This window comes from Balearica regulorum, chromosome Z (genome assembly GCF_011004875.1).
Source record: "Balearica regulorum gibbericeps isolate bBalReg1 chromosome Z, bBalReg1.pri, whole genome shotgun sequence".
NCBI classification, from domain to species: Eukaryota; Metazoa; Chordata; class Aves; order Gruiformes; family Gruidae; genus Balearica; species Balearica regulorum.
The window spans coordinates 65644107-65668811 of record NC_046220.1 but is presented as its reverse complement, the minus strand read 5'-3'; the positions used below and the strand labels follow the sequence as shown (position 1 = coordinate 65668811).

Here is a 24705-nt window from a genome sequence, read left to right as displayed (position 1 = left end):
ATGCAAGAATAATAAATCATACAACAAATCACATTAAAAATCAAAACTGCATTACTTCTTCTTTCCTAGTTTTAGCAATATCATGTATTACCTTTTCTGGTTGAGTTGGATACATGAGTCTTCCTGTCATGTATTTTTTTGAGAAAAAGGTCTATACTTTATCAGGAAAAAAAAAAATCCAGCCAGATCTTTTTACCTACACTTCCAGAACAATTCCAGCTTCCTATAAGTTCTGCAAAAGAGTGAGATATTCCAATCCAGGTATACCTGCATTCAATTTTTCTTTTAACTGTTTCTTATTTCTGAGAGCAATAGGTGGTGCCTCAAAATTAAGCAAAAGGTCTTGGTCTCTCAAAAAATGCTAGCTATATGCACAGTTAACCAATTAGAATTATCAGCATAATGCTTGATAACCTATAGATTTATATTTGATTACTGCCTCAATCTATATTCTGATCCATAAGTCACTTTTGTCTACTACCTGAAACGTGTCCTAAATTAAAAGATAACCCTGGAGGGGTCTCCCATCTTAAAAAAACCTGCATTTAAAAAGAAGTCCAGGTCAAATGCAAAGTGACAACTTTTAAAGTAATCTTCTTAGATGAGATTTAGTGAAAATTCAAATATTTGGACTGGCATAAAATTCTTGGATTTGTAAAACAGATCTTCTCGAAGCATTTAAGCCACAGAGTGACACTGGATATACTGCTTTGTCAAGAATAATTAGTGTATGAAAACAAAGGCCAGTGTCTAATTTACACATTTTTTTAAAAAAAGTATTTAATTTTCATGACTCATGCACAAGGCAGGCTCAACAAAAAGCACCTCTAATAGAATTTTAAAGATTTAATCTATAAGATTAATAATCAGCTCTGAAAAGAATACAAGTAAACAATGTACCTTAAGAACACTGCTGAAACTTATTCACAGGGGAACAATTAATCCAATAGTTTCAGAGTGTTATCAGAGACTTTGTTACTGAGATCAGCCCTACACTTTTAATGGGTATTATTAACAACATGTAATTTTAGGATGTTTAATATCTTGTAAAAACACAGTTGCAAAATTATTCAGAATGCTATTAAACAGACAAGGTTTTGATCTCCAGTAATAACCATCCTAACAATAACCAGAGGACATTATCACCGGTAATAAGCACACTGTGGCTCTGATGAGTGTGACCCTCAGGTCTTGCATCACACACAGCTGACTGTGTTGAATGTTGGGCTGTGGGGTGTTTGGGGACTTTTCCTTGCTGCAGCATAGCAGCTAAAGGCTTTAGAGAATCCCCAGGAACATAGCAGCTCAGTGTCCATGTGCTGCTATTCCTCCTATACAGGAGGGGGGTCACTTCCAGGCAGAAATGCTAATGATACTCAATGTGCAGTTTAACACAATAAATAAGCTGTTTAGCATAGCATCTTTTGTTTCTTATTCCTAAAAGGCAAAATGTTGAATCCTCAGGAATTTGTTTTGACATTGAAAAGTCTGCAAACAATCAACTTACTAATTTTGGGGGATAGCTAAAATATAACAACTCTGGAATATTACATTAAATAAAAAGCTATCCAGACACAATTTTCAAGTTTGCAACCTGAAGCTGGGCACAGACACATTAACAAATGGCTTGACTTCGATAGATATTTAGCAAGCTCAGCTCTCTTTGACTTCTGTCCATATTTTCTAAAATTAGAAATTGATTGTTTCACTGGTTCCAAAAATCAATTTCTTGTGCCAGCAACTGATGATTTATTGTATTTTATTAACAAAAAACAAAGAAGCAAAAGCCCTGAATTTTTGATTAAACAAGGGTAGGGTTGCATTTTGTGGGGTAGGAGAAGATGGAGGATCTGGATTATATTAAATTCCCACTTTTTAACCAAGATTTTTAATTAAAAAATGTTGATTTCATTAGATTAGGTTTCAGATAAGAAAGAAATTGCAATGAAAGGAAAAAGTGAGAGAATCCCACCTCATACATCTGGGGAAGAAGAGGTTAATAATTCCATAATAAGTTTTCTTAAAGGGATATTAATGACCGTAAAATATAGACTGTAGGCAAACACAGGAAAACCAAAGTCATTCTTTCTGATTTTCCCCAATCTGTCTCAGTATGTTCCTCTGTGTTCAAAGTGCCATGTTTGGCATGACCAAGGTATGACCACATGTCTCCAAGGCCGTAGATAACGAATGACTGGCCCTTTCAGTGGCAACACGTATTTATATCACCTTAAAGAGAAAGAATTAAACGTCAGAGACCTTAACATTGACATCAACTGTGTAAGCAATTGTTAAAGAAAAAGAAGGGGGAAGGCAAAGCAAAACACTAACACTACATGGTGTTTAATTTGTAATTATAAAACAAAACTCTTCAAAAAATTTGAAATCAGTGAACTGAGTCAAAAAATCACTGAACTGATTACATCACAATTTTCAAAGATGTTTAAGGAGGCTGTTCAAGAACTCTGACATAGGTTTTCATTGCTGAAATAAAAGACCTATTTAAGTTGTCAAAAAATACTTCTGATATAGAAGAAAAAAAAAATCAAGTATGCGGTGTGTTTTCCTCCTAGGATTATAGCAATCTGTCATACACTTTTTGAAATAATTTCTCTCAACAGAAGTCTATCAGAGACAGCAACTATTTTTGTGGTGCTTCTGCAAAGTGATTTTTTAAAACTGGCACAATTTTCCAATTACCCACATTTTCTACTTGTTAGAGTCTAACAAGATTTTAGAGAACTTAGAATCACAGAATCATAGAACTTATGGAGCACCATCATCCCATTTAATTCTTTTCATAACCTAATCAAGCTTTCCCATAAAACTACCTTGAAATGTAGCCACTATCTTTCAACCCCTTCAAACAAGAATTCTATTTAATATTCTGTCAAAACAGATTCATGGCTACTAGAAAGCAAAAGACTATTTGTAATAGAAGATTTTAATTATCCTTATATTCCTTCTAGCAATGTATCCTTTCATCTTGTTTGCAGATCCATAAAATTATTCTGTAGTTAATGATGTGATCAATGATGTTAAATTACTTTTTGGCTGGACTTTTTGTTTGTTTCTGCCTAACTGATAAGAATATATAGGCCCTTCTTTATGAAAAAGTTAGTTCAGAAAATCTGATTCTCTTTTTCATAAGATGTGAATGTCAAGGTCAAGGGGCAAAATCATGACACAGTAGAAATGAAGTCTGATAACATTGAAACAGGTGTCTGATGTATTGCAAAGTTAAAGATATCATTAGGACTAAAGAGGAGAAGAGCAGTCATGTGGCTCTTTAAGAGTGATACCAGAAATGTTAGTGAGAATAATGCTGCTGACGTCTCAATGAAATTAGCTACAGCAGAGCTGGATTATGAGGCACTGAAATAGTACTAAGGGAACTCAGAACTGACCTATTAATCATATGTAGAGCTGAAACACCCTACTGGGTACTAAAAGCCTGCTTCTCCTCACCAATGAGAATGTAATTCAATAGAAACTTTCTGATATTTATAGTCACAGTCTGAGGTAGAAGTAGGGTATGCGAGAGAAAAATAATGAAATAAGTATTCTGAAACTTCTGCTAAAGAAATTACATCTTGATTCAGGAGAAAAAAAAAAGAAGAAGAAGAAAAGAAGATAATAGGTTTGCTGGCTTATCATTTCTGGAAAACATTTTTCTCAAGAATCCACTACCCTTAAAAAATTAAAAACAGAAAACTCTTTATTACATTCCAGCAACAGTCATCATGTTTTCAATCTTGTATGTATTAGCAACAAGAAAAATATAGAAAAAATGTAGCAGAGGTACCAATTTTGTCTTATGAAGAAAAGATATAAGTATTTCATAGGAAATATAGATAACTGACAATATAACCATAAAAGTATTGAAAATAATTGTGAAAAGTGAAATAAAACACAAACGAGGAGCAAATTTACCAAACATTACTGAAGAAATTTAAAAAGTGAAAGCATGCTTAAATATGACACAGATTACATGCTTGGAAAGTTATCTGAAAGTTGTTGAACAAACATCTTTTAAAACATCAATTTACCCTTTGTCTGCACTGAGCAAAAACATTGTAAGGTATTTCCAAATACACAAGCTAAATCAAAATAGAAACGATTTATATAATTGAATGAGATGATAGAAAAAAAACCTACTATGCCTGACACTGTATTTCAGATATTACACTACTCTCCTGACAGACTACGCACAAAAGAACTAAAGTGATATAAAATTTCACCCAAATAAGCCATGAATAATGTAAAAGAAAATTAGGCTGTCAGTGAAAGATATCCAAGTTGGTTGTATCTGTTTAGCACATTAGCAAAAAAAAGCCTACTGTATTTCTTTCAGTTACTTAGTTTATTAGAAAACATTAGAAATCAGAAATTTCAGAAAAAGATGTGTTTTGTCTGGACGTACAGTACAATATAGAAAGTCTTCAGCAGAAATAATATAATTATTAGATCTGTGACACATAGATATTAAGCACATTGTATACTTTATATTAAATAGCTTATTAAGACTATTTTATAGAGATATTTCATAACAGATCGGGTTGAAAATACTTGAATTACTTGAATTACATAGTGAATTTGAAAGCTATCATCAAAGTTATATTCAATTGTAGAAAGCAGTCGTACTCAATTGTGTGCTAATGTTTTGATCCAAATGAGATATGAGTCCTGTGTATCAAAAGATGATAATATAATCCAACAAGGAAAAAAGAAAAGAAGTTTGCAAATAACACTGCTGAAGTAACTAGATTTTTGATTCAGCTACCTAATTAAAAAAATTAAAAATCAATTTGGATTATTCATAAATTATTTTTAATCTGTTTTTCTCACTGAGGGGAAAAACCTATTGAGATAAGAAGCTGCTGCTAAGGGCATCATAATTTATTAAACTGCTCTGCCATGAGACAATAGGATCTATATTTAATTGCTTCTGCTGTTTGCAGATTGCCCTATTCACCTTGATATAGAACAACTACTGTGGGAGTATTCTATATAAAATATAACAGCTCAGAGAAAAGGACAGAAATAAAGACACATAAGATTACTATGTGGCCTACTATTTAGGACATTCTACAGGATTATAGAATGGGAGAAAACTTAAAGATAAGTCTCATCCTTGGTATATTTTTGGTAGATGAGGTTGCCATCAAAACCATAAAGTACCATAAACTCTCATTTGAGCTTTGCAGTCTGCTCCAGCACAGAAATACTTCCTCCTATGCACCACCTTTTCACACGTTGAAACTATTCATGCAATTTAAGCAAAAATTGCTACTGGTATTGACTGAAAACACATTTTCAAAGAATGCACTCTTTACTAAAATAAGATTAGATAACTCAGTACAAAAGTTTTCCACTGGTATCAACCCCATTTTCCAAGGTTTAAATTACTTTTTTGAACCATCTTCCTCAATTATTAGATGAGTAATCTATTTTGTTGATGGTTGCATCAATCTCTCCTTCCTTATTTTAGTAACTTTAAGTAGCTGATCACTAGCAATTTATTTTCAGACAGGTAAGTAATGAATACATTATTTTAAAAGGACAACATTAATAGTGAAAATAGGAAGAGAACCCAAATGGGTATCAAAGATAATTCAAAATATACTTAAACATTACATTTACACATTGTATGTATTATATTACAGCTACAACACAGGAACTATTTGAAATATACCAGTTGCATTGCTAAAACAAGTCTACCAAATCCCCACTACTCTCAAAGTTTAGTCCTCAGAAATGAGAGGTGGTACTACTTAGTCATTACAGACAAATATAGCAGACTCCACAGAATATAATTGGGTGTTATCTTTCAGAAATACCTCCAAAGATGATTTAAACTTCTAGAGTGATGAAAAAAAATGTAGTTAAATGAATTCATTCACCAGAAAGAAACTTAAAAGTAGAAGGGACATTCTGGGTGACACAGTCTAGTTGCCCTGCTGTCACAGGCTCCACATCATACAACCCTTTTCACAGCTATTTTTAACATGCAACAGTCAATTCCTTTCATGCTTTTCTGCAATATGCTATTGGAAGGCTGTTCCAGAGCCTCCCTTGCCTGATAGAGTTTAGGAGTACTCTAATTTCCAGCCTGAAGGTCCAAGTGGCCAATTAAACCCCATTGATTTGTTCTATTTTGCCAGCACAGCTCTAACAGAGAATATTAGAAAATCCAATACAACTGTAGCTAAATCTGCCTAGCAGATGTTGCTTTAACTTGCCCTTAAAACACTGCAATTATGAAGGATCCACAAGCACGACATTTCTCTTACCATCTGAAGCAAATCTTTATAAAAAGTAACTTTTCTAAAATTTGAGGGTTTTTTAACAAGAATTCTCTTAGACTCTGCAACCAACCATCTCCTGTCACTGCAAGTACGTATCTAGAATACAAAAATTCTCTGACATTTGCCATTTAATTTCACAGTACATAAGGAATTCGGATGTTCAGTAGTTGAAAACCTCTGTGCACTAACAAAATATATATTGCCGAACACATTGTATTCCCGACATGACTTGTTTAATTTATTTCCCTGTCCTGACTTCTAATGTAAACAAAAAGAATTCAACAAAATCAGATGTTTTTCTCCTGAAAATGAAACTGCATGGATTCATAAGTCTCTCAAAAAATCCTTGATTCTAGCTTCCTAAAAGTCATGGCAGTCAGGTCAAGTCCCCAGTGATTGGAAAAAGGGGAAAATTGCACTAATTAATACCAAGGATAGAAAGGAGGACCCTGGGAACTACCGAACTGCCAGCCTCACCTCTGTGCCTGGGAAGATCATGGAACAGATCCTCCTAGAAGCTATGTTATGGCACATGGAGGACACGGACATGATATGACACAGACAGCATGGCTTCACCATGGGCGAGTCCTGCCTGACCAACTTAGTGGCCTTCTATGATGGAGCGACTACATCAGTGGACAAAGGAAGAGCTACAATGTCATTTATCTGGACTTCTGTAAGGTCTTTGACCCGGTACCCCACAACATCCTTCTCTCTAAATTGGAGAGATATGGATTTATAGACACACCACATGGTGGATAAGGAATTGGCTGGATGGTCACATCCAGAGAGTAGTGATCAATGGCTCAGTCTCCAGACGGAGATCTGTGATGAGTGGTGTCCCTCACAGGTCCATACTGGGACCAGTACTGTTTAAAATCTTCATCAATAACATAGACAGCAGGATCAAGTGCCCTCTCAGCAAGTTTGCAGATGATACAGAGCTGTGTGGTGATGTTAATATGCCTGAGGGACAGGACGGCATTCACAGGGACCTGCCTGTGAAGCTCAAGAAGTGGGCTCATGTGAACCTCATGAGGTTCAACAAGGCCAAGTGCAAGGTCCCGCACACGAGTCAGGGCAATCCCAAGCACAAATACAGACTGAGTGTTGAATGGATTGACACCAGCCCCGAGGAGAAGGACTTGGGGGTATTGACTGATGAGAAGCTCAACGTGACCCAGCAATGTGTGCTTGCAGCCTAGAAAGCCAACCATGTCCTGGGCTGCATCAAAAGAGGCGTGACCAGCAGGTCGAGGGAGGTGATCCTGCCCCTCTACTCTGCTCTGGTGAGACCCCACCTGGAGTACTGCGTCCAGCTCTGGGGGCCTCAGTACAGGAGAGACATGGAGCTGTTGGAGCGAGTCAAGAGGAGGGCCATGAAGCTGATCAGAAGGCTGGAGCACCTCTGCTATGAGGACAGGCTGAGAGAGTTGGGGTTTTTCAGCCTGGAGAAAAGAACGCTCTGGGGAGACCTTATTGTGGCCTTTCAATACTTAAAGGGGGCTCACAAGAAAGGTGGAGGCAGACTTTTTAGTAGGGCCTGTAGCAACAGGACAAGGGGTAATGGCTTTAAACTAAAAGAGGGTAGATTCAGACCAGATATAAGAAAGACATTTTTTATTATGAGAGTGGTGAAACACTAGAAGAGGTTGCCCAGAGAGGCTGTAGATGGGTTGGACAGGGCTCTGAGCAATCTGATCTAGCGGAAGATATCCCTGCTCATTGCAGGGATGTTTAAACTAGATGACCTTTAAAGGTCCCTTCCAACCCAAACCATTCTATGATTCTATGTGCTTTTCAAGTAGGATCCCACAAGAGACTCAGAACACTAGACAAAATATCTTCTTTATTTTTCTATACATGCAAGCACATTTGCTCTTTCTTCATGGTATTCCCTAACGGACATTAATGATATTGCAAAACTTACACGGACAAGAGTACAGGACACCAAAGTCTCTTTTGATATCAGAAATATGATACCTCTTAAAGCCTGTAGTGGTCACCGTTACTATGATAAATCCCATTCCAACTGCATTGATCTCCTCAACTTAGGTTCCTGAAAGCAAAAACTGTTGTCTCTTCAATACTCAGCACTTTTAGAGCACTTCAAGCACTGGTGAATAGCTAGGAAAGAAAAGTACGTTTCTCAGAAATTAAGATACACTTCTAATTATCTCATTCTGTCTTTTCGGTAACTGACAGTTAAAATAATTAGTACAATACATTTTTCAATAAGGAAAATATTATGATATCATGGTTGTTCTGATGAGGTTTTAAAGGTTTTCTGGTGCTTTCCAAATCCTTGCTGTTACCTATGCTATTGATAATGGGAAAGAATAACACAACTGGACTAGCATGTCACTTTGTAAGTGAATTCTTCTTCAAGAATTCAGAGGCAGCTTAAGTACTGAAGATCAAAAGGAGGGGCTTTCGAAAATATTCAGAACATGCTGTTAACAGATGAAAATCTCTGGCTAACAGAGATATGTGTTCATCATTACTGCAGACGCATTCTGTCCGTGTTTCTGTCCTGATCATGTCTGCATGGCTTATGCTTTGACTCTACTGTTTCTACATCCACGTGTATGTAAAAGACTTCACTGGCTTCGTTTTCACAATACACCTGAATTGCAATAGTAAGTTGCTGCAAGAAGAGCACGAGGTTTAGCCACTTCCCACTTACGTATGATCATGTAGGCCTCACTTCTTTAAGAAAACAGGAACACCCACCCCCCCACATATATAAATAGTTAAATATTCAAATGTGCACTTCTTCCTGCCCAGCATTCTGCATGTGTTGCCTTGATTAAGTAAAATACCTGTGAATGCATGGAAAGCAAATGGCATTTCAGGAAAGCAGTGAACTTTAAACTCACAGTCTTAAGTATGCTTATGTATTTTATATTTTCTGAGTATCAAAAACTTTATTAAAAGTATTGCATAAGGAGATCAGCAGTCCTTTTGGGGAGTGGGTGGGAGATGGCAGAAATGAAACATTTCAGCAAAGGATGCAAAGAGAAAAACTGAAAATCTTGCAGTTATTACTCCATATGTTTGTTTTCTTCAGTGATTTTTATTTTTTTTTAATACAGATGCCACTACCTATCTGATCAGATCTTTTCTAAATGCAGGTTCTAAAGGTAGATCCTGACACATTGTCATGTATTCTGTTTCAGGACGTAGATTCATTTTGCCTCTCAGACTATTTTTTTTGGTTTTGGTATATTGTATAATGAATGAAACAATGGTCTGAGTATCTAATCTTTTGTAGAATTGCACAAACTGATGGTTCAAAAATGTTCATTATGTAAAAAAGTCTTAAAACTTTTATTCATATTCACTTTGCAGGGGATAAGCAGTGCTCTAAATCATCATCTCTAAAATCCTTCTTCTACTTCATGGAACAAGCGAGTGAGCCTCTAGCTGGTACAATCCCTACCTTATTATGACTTAATCTCTGATTCCTGCTTGGTTGCCATAAATAGCCATATATTAGCTCAGCTGCAGCTCAGCATGCATACCTTTTCATGACTGTGGTATTCCCGGTGGCAGTTACCTCACCACAAGCCACATCTACTTGCAAAATGCAATCCTATGGAAAGAAATATGATTAGGCTGTCAGGATTATACAGCATATAGAGATTCCACTCTTGCTAAAGACACTGTATAGCATATAGCTCACCAACATATGCTGCAATAACTTAGGCACTACAGCATTTAAAACTTGAAAATGTTTATTATACAGATCACCAACATAGTACCTTCACTGTGTTTTTATCCAGCTGTAACTTCCTAGCAAATAAAGATGGTCTAATATCCCAGACTAATCCCCTGATTAAAATCTGCATAATGTTGGAAGGGGTGATTTCAGTATTGGTGGGCTGGACATTCCAAATACTGTTGGATTAGAAAGGGAAAAAAAACCAGCAGTCTTTAACTACTCTCCTCCTCTGGGCAATTCCTAGGATTATTATACTTTCATGGGACAGGTCAGTCTGGTAGAGATATTCCAGGTAGGAGTCCACTTTCTATGGCAGTTATTCAATGGGCTTGGAAATTCTCTGGTGGAACCACACAGTTACCATCGCACTTTTACCCTGAAAAGCATTCCAATGACACTTAAGATCAAAATCCCTAAGAGCGACAGGGAAAGAAAAAGTGTTTGTTGATTGGTAACCATCACCAAATCTCCATTTCAAGATCTCTGTGTTAAAAGTACAGTCAAGGAAACTACCCTCTCACAACATCAGAGACAACCAGTAAGTAATGTGGAAGCACTGAAAGTACATAAAAAAATAAATGGATGTAGAGCTGGGTATCTCTTGGCCTGTACATGAAAATATGCTTTTCTGTATGTCAGTACCTTAGTATTCAAGGAATTTATCTCCCACTTTTCTCCCAGGTGTAAATTTCTACATACCTCAACCCTCTAAGTAGAAGATGGGGAAAAAGTTTATTTTTATTTCAACATGTCTATTTGTTTCATGACCTGTTTGGAAACTAGCTATTCTATCATCATTTTTGTTGCCTATTCCCACAGCTTCTTTGTTTTATTTGGAGACGGGTAGAAGGTAAGGCACTACAAAAATGACATGATAGGATGCCAGATTAAAAAAAGTGTCATCTAGTTGGACATACACAGGAGCCAAATATAGTGCAAGAAAATGAAATAGTGTGGCTAATTTGGAATGTCTGTAAAGGTTCAGACCCTTTATTTACAAATTAAAATATCGAGGAAAGGCAAAACATGAGAGCTCAATAGCAGTTATAGCCCATGTTAGGGCAGTTATGTCATGAGATCTGTTGCATGAAATGATATTTTGTAATGGGCTGGAAACATTGGAGTGACAGATTTGAAGAAGGTTGCTGGAAACTTTTGGATCCTTCGTGAGTTGAAAAACATTGGATAAAATCTCTCTGTCTGAGTTTAAGAATTAAGTAAAGTATCTGAAGTTGGAAGTCTAAGTTATTATTTGGATGCCTAAATATAAGTCAGTTGATGAATGGATGCCATCAAATGCAAAGCTGCATATATTATGTCCTCACACCAGTATTTTTTTAGTAAATAATTCTGCTGTCAGAGGATGGCATGATATGTACATTGTTATTTCACAGTATACCAAACCCAATCTATTAAAATTGCTTTTTTCGTCCTTACTATGTAAATTTTATTTTAGTTGAGCATTGATTTCCATACATTGCTGAATGTATCTTGATTCTGAATGTGACAGGATACTTGTTCCTCTGTTTGAAGTTCTGAGAGTAGGCATGGATGATGTGCCTCATTCCTTTTTCAGTTATGACACTTATTCAATTAAAGATGAATTATCCAAAAAAATAATACTGGAAGATGACGTTCTTAAATTCACAGACCATGAAAACAAAATTTCACAAATGGTCTAAGATGCATAGAAATTTTAGACTTTGATGTGGTAAGATTAATTTTAATTGGTCAATATTTGGTCAATATCATAATTAACAACTAAAGGCCAGATTCACCGAACAGAACTTTCCCCTTAACATAGCAGTCAAAACCACAGTTAACCCACTATTTTTAATATGTCTCACATATTTAGTTATACAATAAATTAAACTAACACTGTAATTAATAATTTGATAACTAAAGTCTATTCACTTCCCTAAAGACATGACTTGCCTACGGATAATACGGTTGGATACAAAAGCAAACAAAACCAACTCTTGAAATATTTCTTCCCTAGTATCCAGACACACGTATCACTGAGCCTCTGTCCTTGATGCTTCTACTGTAACCAGAAAGGCTATTTCACCTTGAAAGTCTTGTCCAGTTCTGAATCTGCAAGGAATGTTACAAAGGAGCTGTATTTTTTGCCAGTTTAAAGGAAGTTAAACTCTGCTGGTGAATAACAGAGGGTATATTAACATCACCAGAAAATAAATCACTCTTAAAAAACTGATTGTTGAAGAACTCATTATTTAAAATCTATTCCAATAAATTTGTAAAGAAAAATAAATCCAGTAATAACATGGAGTAAGACACATAAAAGGAATGGAATTTAAAATGTTATGACACAACATGGAATACCTTTTTTCTTAAAATGTTCTAAAGATAATGCGATTGTTCAACTAGGCATAGAACTGACCTTAGAATTTCACTAAATAACTGTTGTGTTAAGCCCAACAACTTGTGAAGGACACACAAACTTTCTGTTGGAGTTACATCCATATGATAGACATAGGTAAATTATTTAATTTGTAGCTACTAACAGCGTTAAAAATATGTCTCTATTTGAGATCAAATATCAAAGCCCATTTGGTTATGGCTGAAATTACGGGTTTGATAAGTGCTATCCAAAAAATCATGAAATCAGGAGTGACGTTTGCAGATGGAAAGAGTTAAAGTAATTTCTTTTCATGTCACTAAGAATTATCTGTTTTCCTGAAGGGGACAAGCTGTCATCTGTCATATCAAAGTAACCCAATTAAAATGAGCCAATATGAAATAATAAAATCTAAACCAATTGCTTCAGACAATTGAAAATATGAAACCATGCTACTTTAGAAAAATAATTAAACCTTCCACATGTTTTTTGTAAAATATATAATAAAGTGAAAAATTAATAAAGTAATTCTGTAAAATTAAAAAAAAAAAAGATATTAACTAAGCTAACTAAAACTAAAAGGAACAGATAACTGAATTTGAGACTCAGGCATACTCAGTTTCACTATAGGTTTCCAGTGGTTGAGTATCTTTAATATTCAGGCAAATGTTTTAGTCAATTCTCAACAGAAAGTGGGTTACTGCCTAAATAAGGCAAAATACTAATTTTCATACCAATTTCCCATACTCATCTTTAAAAACAGTAATAAATTCTCAAGGTAATCTAGGAATATCAATTTAGCCAGTTTTAAAAGTAGAGAAATAAACATCCCTTACTTCTGTTAATATTTTTACATGCTTTATAATATAAATAGATCAGACACTTGAAAATAGTTACAAGTTTCCTAAGCAAAATTGTTCAATCCTTTTTCAGAATCTGTGCTTGGTTCTTTCCACTCCTTTGAAACTTTGTATTTTGTGTGTTCTGTTTTGCTAATTCCATGCAGTGAGTCACATAGGGAAAATTGTTCCATCTATTAACAGCTACTGACCAGTAGCTTTTACTGGAAATGTTCTTGTATTTTTAAATGGTTAAAATGAAAGTTATTTTAAATCATTCTGTTATTATCAAAGAGTTAATCCAGTCATAAAAAAATATCAAGCATCATGTATTCAGTTAGGGTTTCAGCAGACAATATTGAATTAATATTAGCATAAAAATTGCCATTTAGCTCGCATACAAGTGAAACCAAACTATTCCTATTTTAATGAGATGGAAATACAATCAGCTATAAATTATATTTGTTGACCAACCTTCTTCAGTTTTGTAATTGTCAGCTTTCAAGATTTTTATCAGTTCTTCTCTCCTCTCCCTCTACGCTTCTCTTCTCCCTGCCCACAAATACTATGCTGAAAATATCAAATAAAGTAAACCTTCATGTATAGACCTGGGAAGTTCTTTGACTATCTCCGAATGTCAAATATATGGATTTCAAATAAAACTGCTAATTTACTAGAATATTCTAAACACTGTCATTTCTTTTCCCAGTAGAAAACAAATTCCCATCCTCAAGTTAACCGATCTGTGAATGAAAGACCATACCCACTTAACAGAGGTCAGAATGTCTAGAAACAATATGAGTACCCACAAATCTACTTACAAATACTTTATAAATTAAACAGAATAAATAATAAGTAACAGTTAATCAACATGTTTACTGTAATAATAATTTAAATGTTTTTTTCTTCATTATTAAACTATTGTTTATGAGGTAGAGGTGTAGGGTAATTTTTGCTGAGTCGAAGTGCAGGTACGGATTAACTCTTCCCAAAGAAGAGAAGGTGGCTCTTTGTAAGCAGGTAACAGTGAGGAGAATGTAGAGGAACTGCATGAACACTCAACAGATGTTTTATGAGTAAAAGAAGCTTCACTGTAGTTTCTACTATTATGACTTGAGTTTCCAAGAAGATATAAATCAGGATTATATCCAGAATAAGCAAGACTTTCTGGAAGTTTATAGGATCCTTCAAGAAATATCGACTCTTACTTAGCCTGAAAATGACTGGTTAAAAGATGTACTCTACTTCTAGTGAGATACAGTGTTTCAAAGTGTTTTCAGTCTGAATGAATGAAACAGGTAGTGCATCCAAAGGCCAGAGGTATGAAATAACAACTTCATTTAGGGATCATATGCTGAAGACAGAAGAGCAAAAGGCAGGCCTTGGCAAGTGTTCACATTTCAAAGATACAAAAGTTTAGTTTCAATCAGTTGCAGTAATATAAAGACGAGTATATTAGTGATCTGAAAATGCAGGTTAAATGATCTCATTATTCTGGAACAATAGATTAAAGTCCCAACAGGATACTCATCTGTCTAGAACACCCAAAGTGAGCAATGACAGTTTTCATTAGCTCATACGGTTAACTTATCTTGCCTGCACAGAAATTTTGCATGCAAAAGTGCCATAAATTGCGTGGAAAACTACAGAACACTTCAGTGGTGAGGGATGTAATTTACATATACAGATATATATCTAACCAACCTGTCAGGGGTGTTGTCAGGCTTAGCATCTGGATAACTTTCGGCTTTTCACATGGAAACATTACAGAAAGTCAAAGCACTGCTAAAACAAATTATAAATAAATAGACCCTTGCTCTATTTGCAAATAGTAGAAATATTTTCATCTCTTCACTGATATTCAGCATGCTGAATGCTGGTTAGGTGCTACCAGGCAGATAAGGTGTTAAAAATACAAAGGAAAAGGCAACAGATACCTTAAAATGAAACTCACTCTTTCATTCCATATCTTACTACATCTTACTACACTCATCCTATTTTGAGCAATAAACTTCAACAATGCCTGATGGAAAGTAACACCTGTTACTGAGCATAAAAAAACAGGGAATAAGGTGACCTTTCATACTTAGCAGTACTGTGAAAATATACTGGCCACAGAGGATCAAACAAAATTATTTGGTCTTAAAAAGATTTCTTAGTTTAAGAAATCATCACTTTTTTTTCCCCAAATTCAAGTTCAAATCCAGATTTCAAAAAGAGTAACTGAGATATTCCTCTACAGTTTTTATCTTAATGTCTTAAGTATAAAATATCTAAAAACTAGTTAAATACAGTGCTGAAAAGCAGCTCAGAAAGAAACTTTTTTCCTTCCCTCACTATGAAATACACAAAATATTCTAGAACAAGCAAATGAATAAACATCTGCATGAAACATTTCATCCTGGTTTGGGTTAGAAGAGTTATGCCAAGAGAAGAGCATAGCACTGGTCAGACTCAGTTCCCCATGATACCTTAGTGAATTGAGATGACTCATCACCTCCTAAGAACATAAGGAACAGTTTATTTTGTGCATTAGCATTCAGATCTTCATTTTCTATCAGTTTTCTTTGCAGTTACATATTGTTCTATTCTCACAAAATGGAAGAACCTGCATAACAATGGAAAGCCAAACCATTTTTGGCTGGCTAAAAACCATGTGGGGTTCTAAAAAATGTACAAATAAACAATTTAGTATCATTATTCTAGAATACTGGCAAAAACAGAAGACAGACGCTTATTAACAATTGCATTCATTCAGGGATTTACTAAGGTGCTTTTCAAAAAGCTAGTCATCAAATTAATCTGAAGCAAAGTATAACATGTATAACCATGCATCTGCATCATTTTGATTAGATGAAGTACATAGAACAATAATGATCAAATCAAGTAAATATAGTGGGATTAAACTGGAACCAAGAAAGGATTTTTTTTTTTTTCTTTATTCGCTGGTTTGGTAAGCAAATTAAATTTCATTCAATCTTAGTAGGACAAAATTTGGCAGAAAAAGATGGACAGTCATAGGTTACATATCTGATTCTGAAAAGTTAGTGTATTCACCTGTGGATTAATTTAAAATCTTTACCAGTTTAGAGACAGATATTCTTGAACACAGGTTTTTCACTCCTGTTATTCCTATGGTAAAGATAAAAGGCATGTGCAATATTTATTTACACAATTTCACAAGCCAAAATTGAATACCATGTTTATTTGGTTTGGCATCAAAAACACAGATAAAATGTAATGGAAAGGAAAGCAAGGTTATATAATTCAGCAGTAAATGTTTCTAAAATTGTTTTCAGTGTGAATGGCAGTAAGCTGCATATTGTTAATGTATAATTTAAGTTGTATATAGTGTAATGTGGTAAGTAGTTATAAAATTATACTCCTACTCTCATCACAAATGTTTCTCACTATTGCTAGGACTAACTTTATCCTCACCTGGGACATCACTTGCCGCAACCAGTGCACCCCTTTAATCATATGTATTTGCTTCTCTACAAACCGAACTGTTTGAAACAGCTTCAGACAAAATACCCTTTTTTTGTCTACTCCAGTCTCAGTTTTATGTGCCCTTTAGAGTCCATACAGATTATAGTTACACAGAATCACGGAATCACAGAATGGTGGGGGTTGGAAGGGACCTCTGGAGGTCATCTAGTCCAACCCCCTGCTACAGCAGGATCACCTAGAGCAGGTCACACAGGATGGTGTCCAGGTGGGTTTTGAATATCTCCAGAGAAGGAGACTCCACAGCCTCTCTGGGCAGCCTGTTCCAGTGCTCGGTCACCCTCAGGGTAAAGAAGTTTTTCCTCATGTTCAGATGGAACTTCCTGGGTTCCAGTCTGTGCCCGTTGACCCTCATCCTGCCACTGGGAACCACTCTAGAGAGTCTGGCCCCTTCCTCTAGACATCCACCCTTTAGATATTTATAAGCATTGATGAGATCCCCTCTCAGTCTTCTCTTCTCCAGGCTAAACAGACCCAGCTCTCTCGGCCTTTCCTCATACGAGAGATGTTCCAGTCCCCTCATCATCTCTGTAGCCCTTTGCTGGACTCTCTCCAGTAGTTACCTGTCTGGTATAGTTGTACTCCTATTCATACTTCCTGGGAACATATACATTTTATAGCTGCTTTTTGCCAGTAGTCAGTTCCTACCTGTTACTAAAATTACCAGGAGAGTTCAGATACTGGAATTCTCACTACATTTCCAAAAGCTTATGGGTTCATATTCAAACGCTACTCTCACAGCCGTCACTTTGGCTATTCTTTCCCTAATCCCATATAAAGGACAAAGCACAAAAAAAACATCCACCCCTCTGTCTGGTTACACAACATTAAAACCCTGGGCGTTTCAAACAATAAATTCTATTTCAGAAGGGTTTGTTTTTTATCCCCCCTGACTGCTCCTCCCCATATTCCATGTGAGATGAGCAGGAACTAGCACGTGAAGGCATAGTGCATGTCTCTAAGGTACAGAAAATACCTTAAAAAAGCAACATCTCTAAGGTGCAGAAAATTATTAGTCCTACTTCTGAAATACTTGGTTCTGTATGCATATAAAAGTTACATATATTATGATGTATATGATGCTGGCCACAAAACACCTTTGATGTGTTGCATCAGCACTGGGGAAACATTCTTAAAGATGATCAACTAATATTTGTATTAAACAAACACAAAACTAATTGGGTCCCAGGAAAGATATCCTTTCCTTTATCTTCATTATCGTCCTTTAACGGACGTCTAAAAGTAGCACGAGGGGAGGTAATATACATATAGAAAACTTTTCTTTGTGCCAATTTCTATTCACAGTAGAAACGATTGGCATACTTTATAGGCAATGCATGGATTTGTGAAGGTTCAGAATTAGAAAAAAAGTTATGACTGGCAACTTAAAACCCTGTCACTCATAAATGCTCCTTACAGACCTATTGTAGCATGAATAAGCAAATTTGCCAATTCTCTGAGAGTTGAGATGAACAACATTGTGCTAAAAACATTTCCATTCTAAATTAAGGTCTATGATTCGGTAAGCATGATAGTAGGCATGGCATAGTTTGCATTCAGTTAAAATAGTAAACATAGAACATATCATTATCTTCATACATCTTCCCAGCAAACACTGCTGCCAGTCCTCCCTAGGCAATGGGTTCACGTACTGTGGCAGCCAGCAAGGGGCTGGCAAGGAGTAACAGAGAAACCAGGTAATTACCTTTCAGAGAAGATAAATAAAAAACAGTTGGTTTGTTCCAAAACCCTTTCAGCAGACTTCAGGGTTCATGCTTGAAAATGACTGACTTAGCAAATGAACCCTGGGGGTTAAAACGTGCTTAAAATAATTTATCCAAGTTATTAAAAACAGAAGTGGGCCAAATTCTTAGATGACAATGGAAACGGTCTTCCTGCTAGGTGTGCACTGCACGACACACTTTCCAACACACTTTGCTAAATAAACTGCCAAAACAAAAAATGAAATAGATTCAAGATCACCTTATTCATTTTTTAGGTGATGTGGTTTGAAGTTGTCTCTAAAAGAATTTTCTGTAGACTGAAATGGTCTTATGGAAAGGTGGAATAAAAATTTAAAAAACCCAACAGATGCGTTCAAAGGAGAGCCTGCCTACTAATTGTGTATTAAAATTTAAGTGTGAGGAGCACAGGAGCAGACAGCGCCTCGTCCCCCTGCCCCCCCGCTCTGACGGGCTGCTCTCCGCTCCTGCCATTGGCTCTGCGCAGAGCAGCCGGCTCCTCCGACAAATGACACCCGGCTGACGCCAGCGCGGGTGCTGCCAGGCTCTGGGGTCTCGGCTCTGAACCAGCCTTCTGAAATAGAACTTGGAAACGCCATACAGAGAGCCTGGCTTTTAGAACTTTGTTAATACATTTCCCAGAGAAAATCCTTTCTTAGGTTTTCCTGCAAATCAGTTACATGCAGAGGCTAACATATATTAAGGGCAAATCTGTCAAACATGCACCCTGAAGCCAATCCCTCAAATTGATTTTTTTTTTAAATGAGCTTCTATAATATATTTATATGTTTGCTTCTAATATTTTGAAAGACCAAATATTTACCAAAAAGAGCAAAAGTTTTCTGTGGAAGTATTTTTGCATTAGCTAATAATACTCATTAAGCACTAATCACAACATTAATTCCAACATCAGGAGCAAGACATGACGCAACAACCACTGGTAGAATTTATAAGCAAGTTAACTGCACTGTGTTGCAAAGAAAGTTACAGAGAAAGAATTTTTAGTGAGCAAAAACTATAGATGCCTGTGGTTCAAAGAGAAAACAGATTTTTTTAATCACGATAAAGGGATTTAAATGTTATAATCATTGTTTTCCAAACAGCCACATTTAAGAACCTACCATACAAATGCATTTATTAAAGATTACTGAATTATCATATGAATAAGCATATTTTCCTGTTTTCAGGTCACTTGCATGCATATAAATAAATAAGTTCCAGGACAAAAAACACAGTATCATAGGGGGAAAATACGTCTTCGTTATTTCCTTCAGGTCAGGCTAAAAGAGAAATGAGAAGAAGTGTTCCTTTGATACAGGAAGAAAATACATCTCCCTGCTGAAAAGGCTTTTATCTTGTAAGAAAACATGACCATAACAATACAATTTTTATGGTTTGCCTATTTTGTAAAGGCAAAGGGGTGCCAAACTCATATTACTTCATCACTACTATCTCTGTAAGATTTTCTTTTTTCTCATAGCCCTGTTAGTCCTCATTTGACATTAATGTAGGGAAAAACATAGCATCTGGTAGTTGCCACAGTATTTTGCAAACAAGCATTTTGAGTTTAACAATCTGTAATGTGTATTGATTACTCACCATATCCATGAATGCCTCCTAAAGGGGAAATTATTCACATGCATCATGTTCACAGATCTTCCAACATTAGTGTTTTCCTTGTCAGACAGATTTATCTGTTATGGTATTCATAGATGCATTCCAGAACAACTGCATGAGCAGTTAACAGCAGGGATTATTGCAAGAATTGCTGTAATCCACAAAAATAAAAATTCCCAGGGTCCAAAGAAAGACTTCTCATAGGGTTTTCTAGGTACATGTCCATCCATTTATGCATCACTTGCTACTTAAAAAAACATTAAACTAATCAGTATACAGAAATTGGTATGACAATGCCAACAGTTTGCCTTGATAAAAATCCAAGTGCTTTGACTGTGAATTAAAGCATCTTCACATGCAGCATTTTGGACAGTTGGAAAAGGTTAGTCAAAAGATAGTTTCTTGTCATCCATGCCAAATCAGTGGTTAGGGGGAGATGTGTAACTTCAGATAGCTTTGCCATGTTCAGAAAGAAATATTGCTTTTTCTTCTTTCTTAGACACATATTCATCAGTGATCACTTTAATGCAGTTTTCCTTTCTTACAAACCCAGGGAACAGGACTATGTTTAATAGCCGTGTACAATAATCCCAAACTTCTTTCTGAATTTGATACTGTGGGTTTATTTCTTCAACTAAGAAAGAAGGCAGGAAGTATGTTTTTTCCGCTCCATAGGTCAGGACTACAGTTAGATACCATCATGAGATATGATCATAACATGATCAAATTCATTTTTGCTGTCTAACCCCATAATAAGGCTGCCTGCTCCCTTTAAGTAAAATGACTAAGCTCTCGACTCTCTCACTGCAGAACCTAGTTCTATTTCGATGTTATACGGTATATAAAACCACGTGCATCAATTTGTACGTTGCAAAATGAAAGCAAAGCTTTAAGTCCCGTGTTACCTAAGCATTCTTTCTCTGCTGTCCTTCTTTCCCAATTCAGTTCCCAGATAGTAGTTATCACTCCTGACGCTCTGGTAAATATCCTCGGGAAGATTCTTAAGCCCAAGCTAAAGAGACGGCATATATTTTGAAGCAATGCAGGCAACAGTGTCTGGCATCCTTTTTCCTGACCAGAATTTCCAGCCTACCCCTCGGGCTCCTTGTTATCCTCGCCCGGCAGCAGCCCCGGACACTTGCGGACTCGGTGGCACTTACTCTGCAGCAGACTGGGCTCGGCTGCGGTGAGGGCTCTGCCTGGCAGAGGCTGTGCTGGCGTCAAGGGGGCCCTCTAGGTGGGTTCTCCTGACACAGCACATCCTGCCCTGCCTCTCCCACCGACGGATGGAGGGGAAGGACGGGGGCACTGGGGAAGATCAAAGCCGGAGAGCCTTCCTTTAAAACAACCTCTTTCTCTTGGGTGACTGAGAGCAAAGAAAATTTTGCATGGAAGTGCAAAAATCTCTAGGAAAAGATACATGTAGGAAACAGAGTTCACTGTGTTGATCTCTACTGAGACGTGAAGGATTTCTAGATGGGGTTTTTATACTCCAGCCTGCCCAGGCCATATATTGTTTTCTTGCCATTCCTTTTTAAATGGTTTATGCTGCACTAAGACTTTTTAAACTTCAAACGACCCCTTGCCCTTTTGGACAGGAAATCCTGCAGTATGGAAGCCAGCTGCAACTTCAATGACATTAAAACATGTGATAAGACTGTGTGTTTGATTAGGGTGTGGGTGGACTTGGGAGTAACACGATAAGATATTGCACTGCACATTTTTATAGATCCTATTTCCTTAAACTCAGTTCTGTTGCTGTCACAGCTCTATTCTACAATACCCCAAATTAGCCCTAGTACAGTTGATGCCATTCTGGAGGATGAATAAAATTTTAAACTACTTGTATGTCACAATGTGTTGACAGTGAAATAGTATTTATTTCAATTCAGTAATAAAAAGGCAGCCTGCAGTGCTGCACACATTTGTATATTACTGTACTCTGAAGGCTTGGAGTAGCAAAGTACAACAGATTCCAAACTTTAAAGGGGCTCTAGCATCATTTATGTCCTACTACTCTGCAGGAGGTTGGGTTTTCTTTTTTCATTTAAACACAACCATTATAGAAAGTAGGCAATGAGACTTACAAATAGCAAGAATGAAAATTAGCCTTTTCTCCCTAAGAAGTTACAAAACAAAGTATATAATCATGTTGAATAAAGATAAATATTCAGTATAACTTTTAAAAGGACCTGGTAAGCTGTTATAACTGTTATGATATGGTCATGGTTTATGTAAAAAGCACACACCCACACACACCAATTACTTCAGGAATTTGTACAAGAGACATTTTAAAAGAATACAAACAAAACTGTGAAAACTGCAAGGTTGTGTGATTAATCTGAATATGAAAAAACATTACATCTAACTAATCCAGTTGTCTGTTGCCTTCTCTAGGCTAGATCCATTTAGTATGAAATATTAACTACATCAAATGCTACATAATTCTGCACCATCATTATTATTTCATATTGCACTTACCTAACTGCATATTTGCCTGATCATCCATGGGCACTGACATTTTCAACACTACACTTACTTAATGCCTTGTACTATCTTGAGAGAGAGCTTCTCAATACTGACCTGGCACCTAACACATTTGAAATGCACGAATGAGTCTGTTCTGCATCTATATACCAATTTATCTGGTTTTCTCTAGTACTATGTTCAGCACAAAGCATAGCATCCACTGACTCAACTAATTTCATTCAGAAGCAGAGTTGCAAAAGGAGAGTGGGCGTATATAAAGTTACTGCATAATATTACAAACCAGTTACAGAACTCACCAACAAAGTGGAATACACAATATATGGGCTTTGCAGAGCAGGGATAAATTAAAGCCAGAGATTTTAACCAGTAAATAATTTTTGTTACATTTCCAGATTAGGTTGACTTGTAAAATTATTCCAGTTCAAGCCCATAATAGTTTGTTAATCAGTTCACCTTGAAAAAAAAAAAAAAGCAACACCTAAAAACATTTAATGACATTAACATTGTGGCATCATCTCTTTGACCAAATAAGAATTTTAATACGTCAGTTCCAATTCAAGTTCAGCAAGCTCTTTGAAAAGCTAGTTCAAGCACAATTTCAGATCAAGAAAAAAAAATAAAAATAAAACAGATAAAAGCAATGCAAAGCAGATTTTGCTTTGATTCCTTGGTTCTGCCACCAGGACAGTGCTCTGACTATTACAATGTAGGCTATAAGAAAGTCTAGTGCATTGTCCCCATTGGTGCAGGATCTAGGCTAGGCTTTAAGAAGCTGGAGGGAATAAAACAGAGACACAAACAGGAGTCTGCAAGTGATGACGGCTCTTCTCTGAGATGGAGGAATCCTAGGTTCCAGTTCCTTCTACAAAGTCTCCTTGAGAATTTTCTGCTAATATTAATTAGATAATGGACAAAGTACATTTGTGGAAGGAACCAAATTATCTGGAAGCACTTCTCACTTCCAAATAAATAGTCACATTGGACTGTAGAGTAAGGATCTATGCTCTTTCTCTCTCTCATCGATCTAGGGAATTTTGCATTTCGGACTGCCCAATGAAATATCTAAATAGGGAGGAGTGAAGAGTATGTCCTATAAACCTTGTTGTTAATCAGCATATTAAACAGTGAAAATGGTGAACACCTTTCCATTTTCCATTTGGGGTAGGAGAACCAAAGACAGGATTATTTCCAACTCCATTTCTTAATTTCTACATAGTCTTCCTCCCACAGTATTCAGCTCTTCAATTACTAGTGATGTCAGAAAATTCACTTAAGAATTGACTATGATCTGTGTCTGTTAAGCAGAAGACCTATAAAGTATATTCTTTGCCTCTTTGTATAGCTGCAAATGCACTAGTAGACACCAGAGGAAAAGATTACCTTGTGACATTTCTGGTCATGATCATAGAATCATAGAATGGTTTGGGTTGGAAGGGACCTTTAAAGGCCATCTAGTCCAACCGTCCGCCCTGCAATGAGCAGGCACGTCTCCAACTAGATCAGGTTGCTCAGAGTCCTGGCCAACCTGACTTGAATGTTTCCAGGGATGGGACATCTACAGCCTCTCTGGACAACCTCTTCCAGTGTCTCTCCACCCTCATCAGAAAAAAATTCTTCCTTATATCTAGTCTGAATCTGCCTTCTTTTAGTTTAAAGCCATTACCCCTTGTCCTGTCGCTACAGGCCCTGCTATATGACGACCTAAGAGAGGCAAGAACTGCTGTTCTACCAGTGTCAGATTTTTAACATAAAAATCAACAAACCCAATGAAAATATATAATACAAACCATACAGGTTATGAGAAACAAACTGCACCAGAGGCATATAAAACTACCATTTGTATGCTAAGAATGAGTACAAATTTTCTGAAGAGATCATTTTAAGTTACTAAATCTTTTGATTTTTAAAAAAATGGGCAAAAAAGCGCCATTGAATCAAATATATTGATGGCAATACAATAACATGCAGGGCAAAACATTTATCTAGAAAGGTAAAGCTAATGCTTAAAGAAATGCTGTCAAGCCAGCTCTTAAGAAGTGTACACAGAATTTCATCAGTGTCACTGCTAAATAGTGATAATGACCGATAGTAGCTTTTGTGAGACAGAATGCAAGATGAG

General features: G+C 36.3%; 1 protein-coding gene across 4 annotated transcripts in view; it reads right to left on the bottom strand.

Moving 5' to 3' along the window:
• PDE4D (phosphodiesterase 4D) overlaps nucleotides 1-24705 on the bottom strand; it is a 418117-nt gene that overhangs the window by 275396 nt on the left and 118016 nt on the right. Inside the window, exon 1 of one of the 4 annotated variants that reach the window (XM_075739990.1) lies at nucleotides 20079-21361. The exons of 2 other annotated variants lie outside the window; for them this stretch is intronic. In XM_075739990.1, coding sequence (XP_075596105.1) covers nucleotides 20079-20125 — 47 coding nt within the window. In that variant the 5' untranslated portion in view covers nucleotides 20126-21361. Of the gene's footprint in view, nucleotides 1-20078; nucleotides 21362-24705 lie in introns of those variants that run through there. One more of the 4 variants, XM_075739991.1, reaches the window with a different exon arrangement.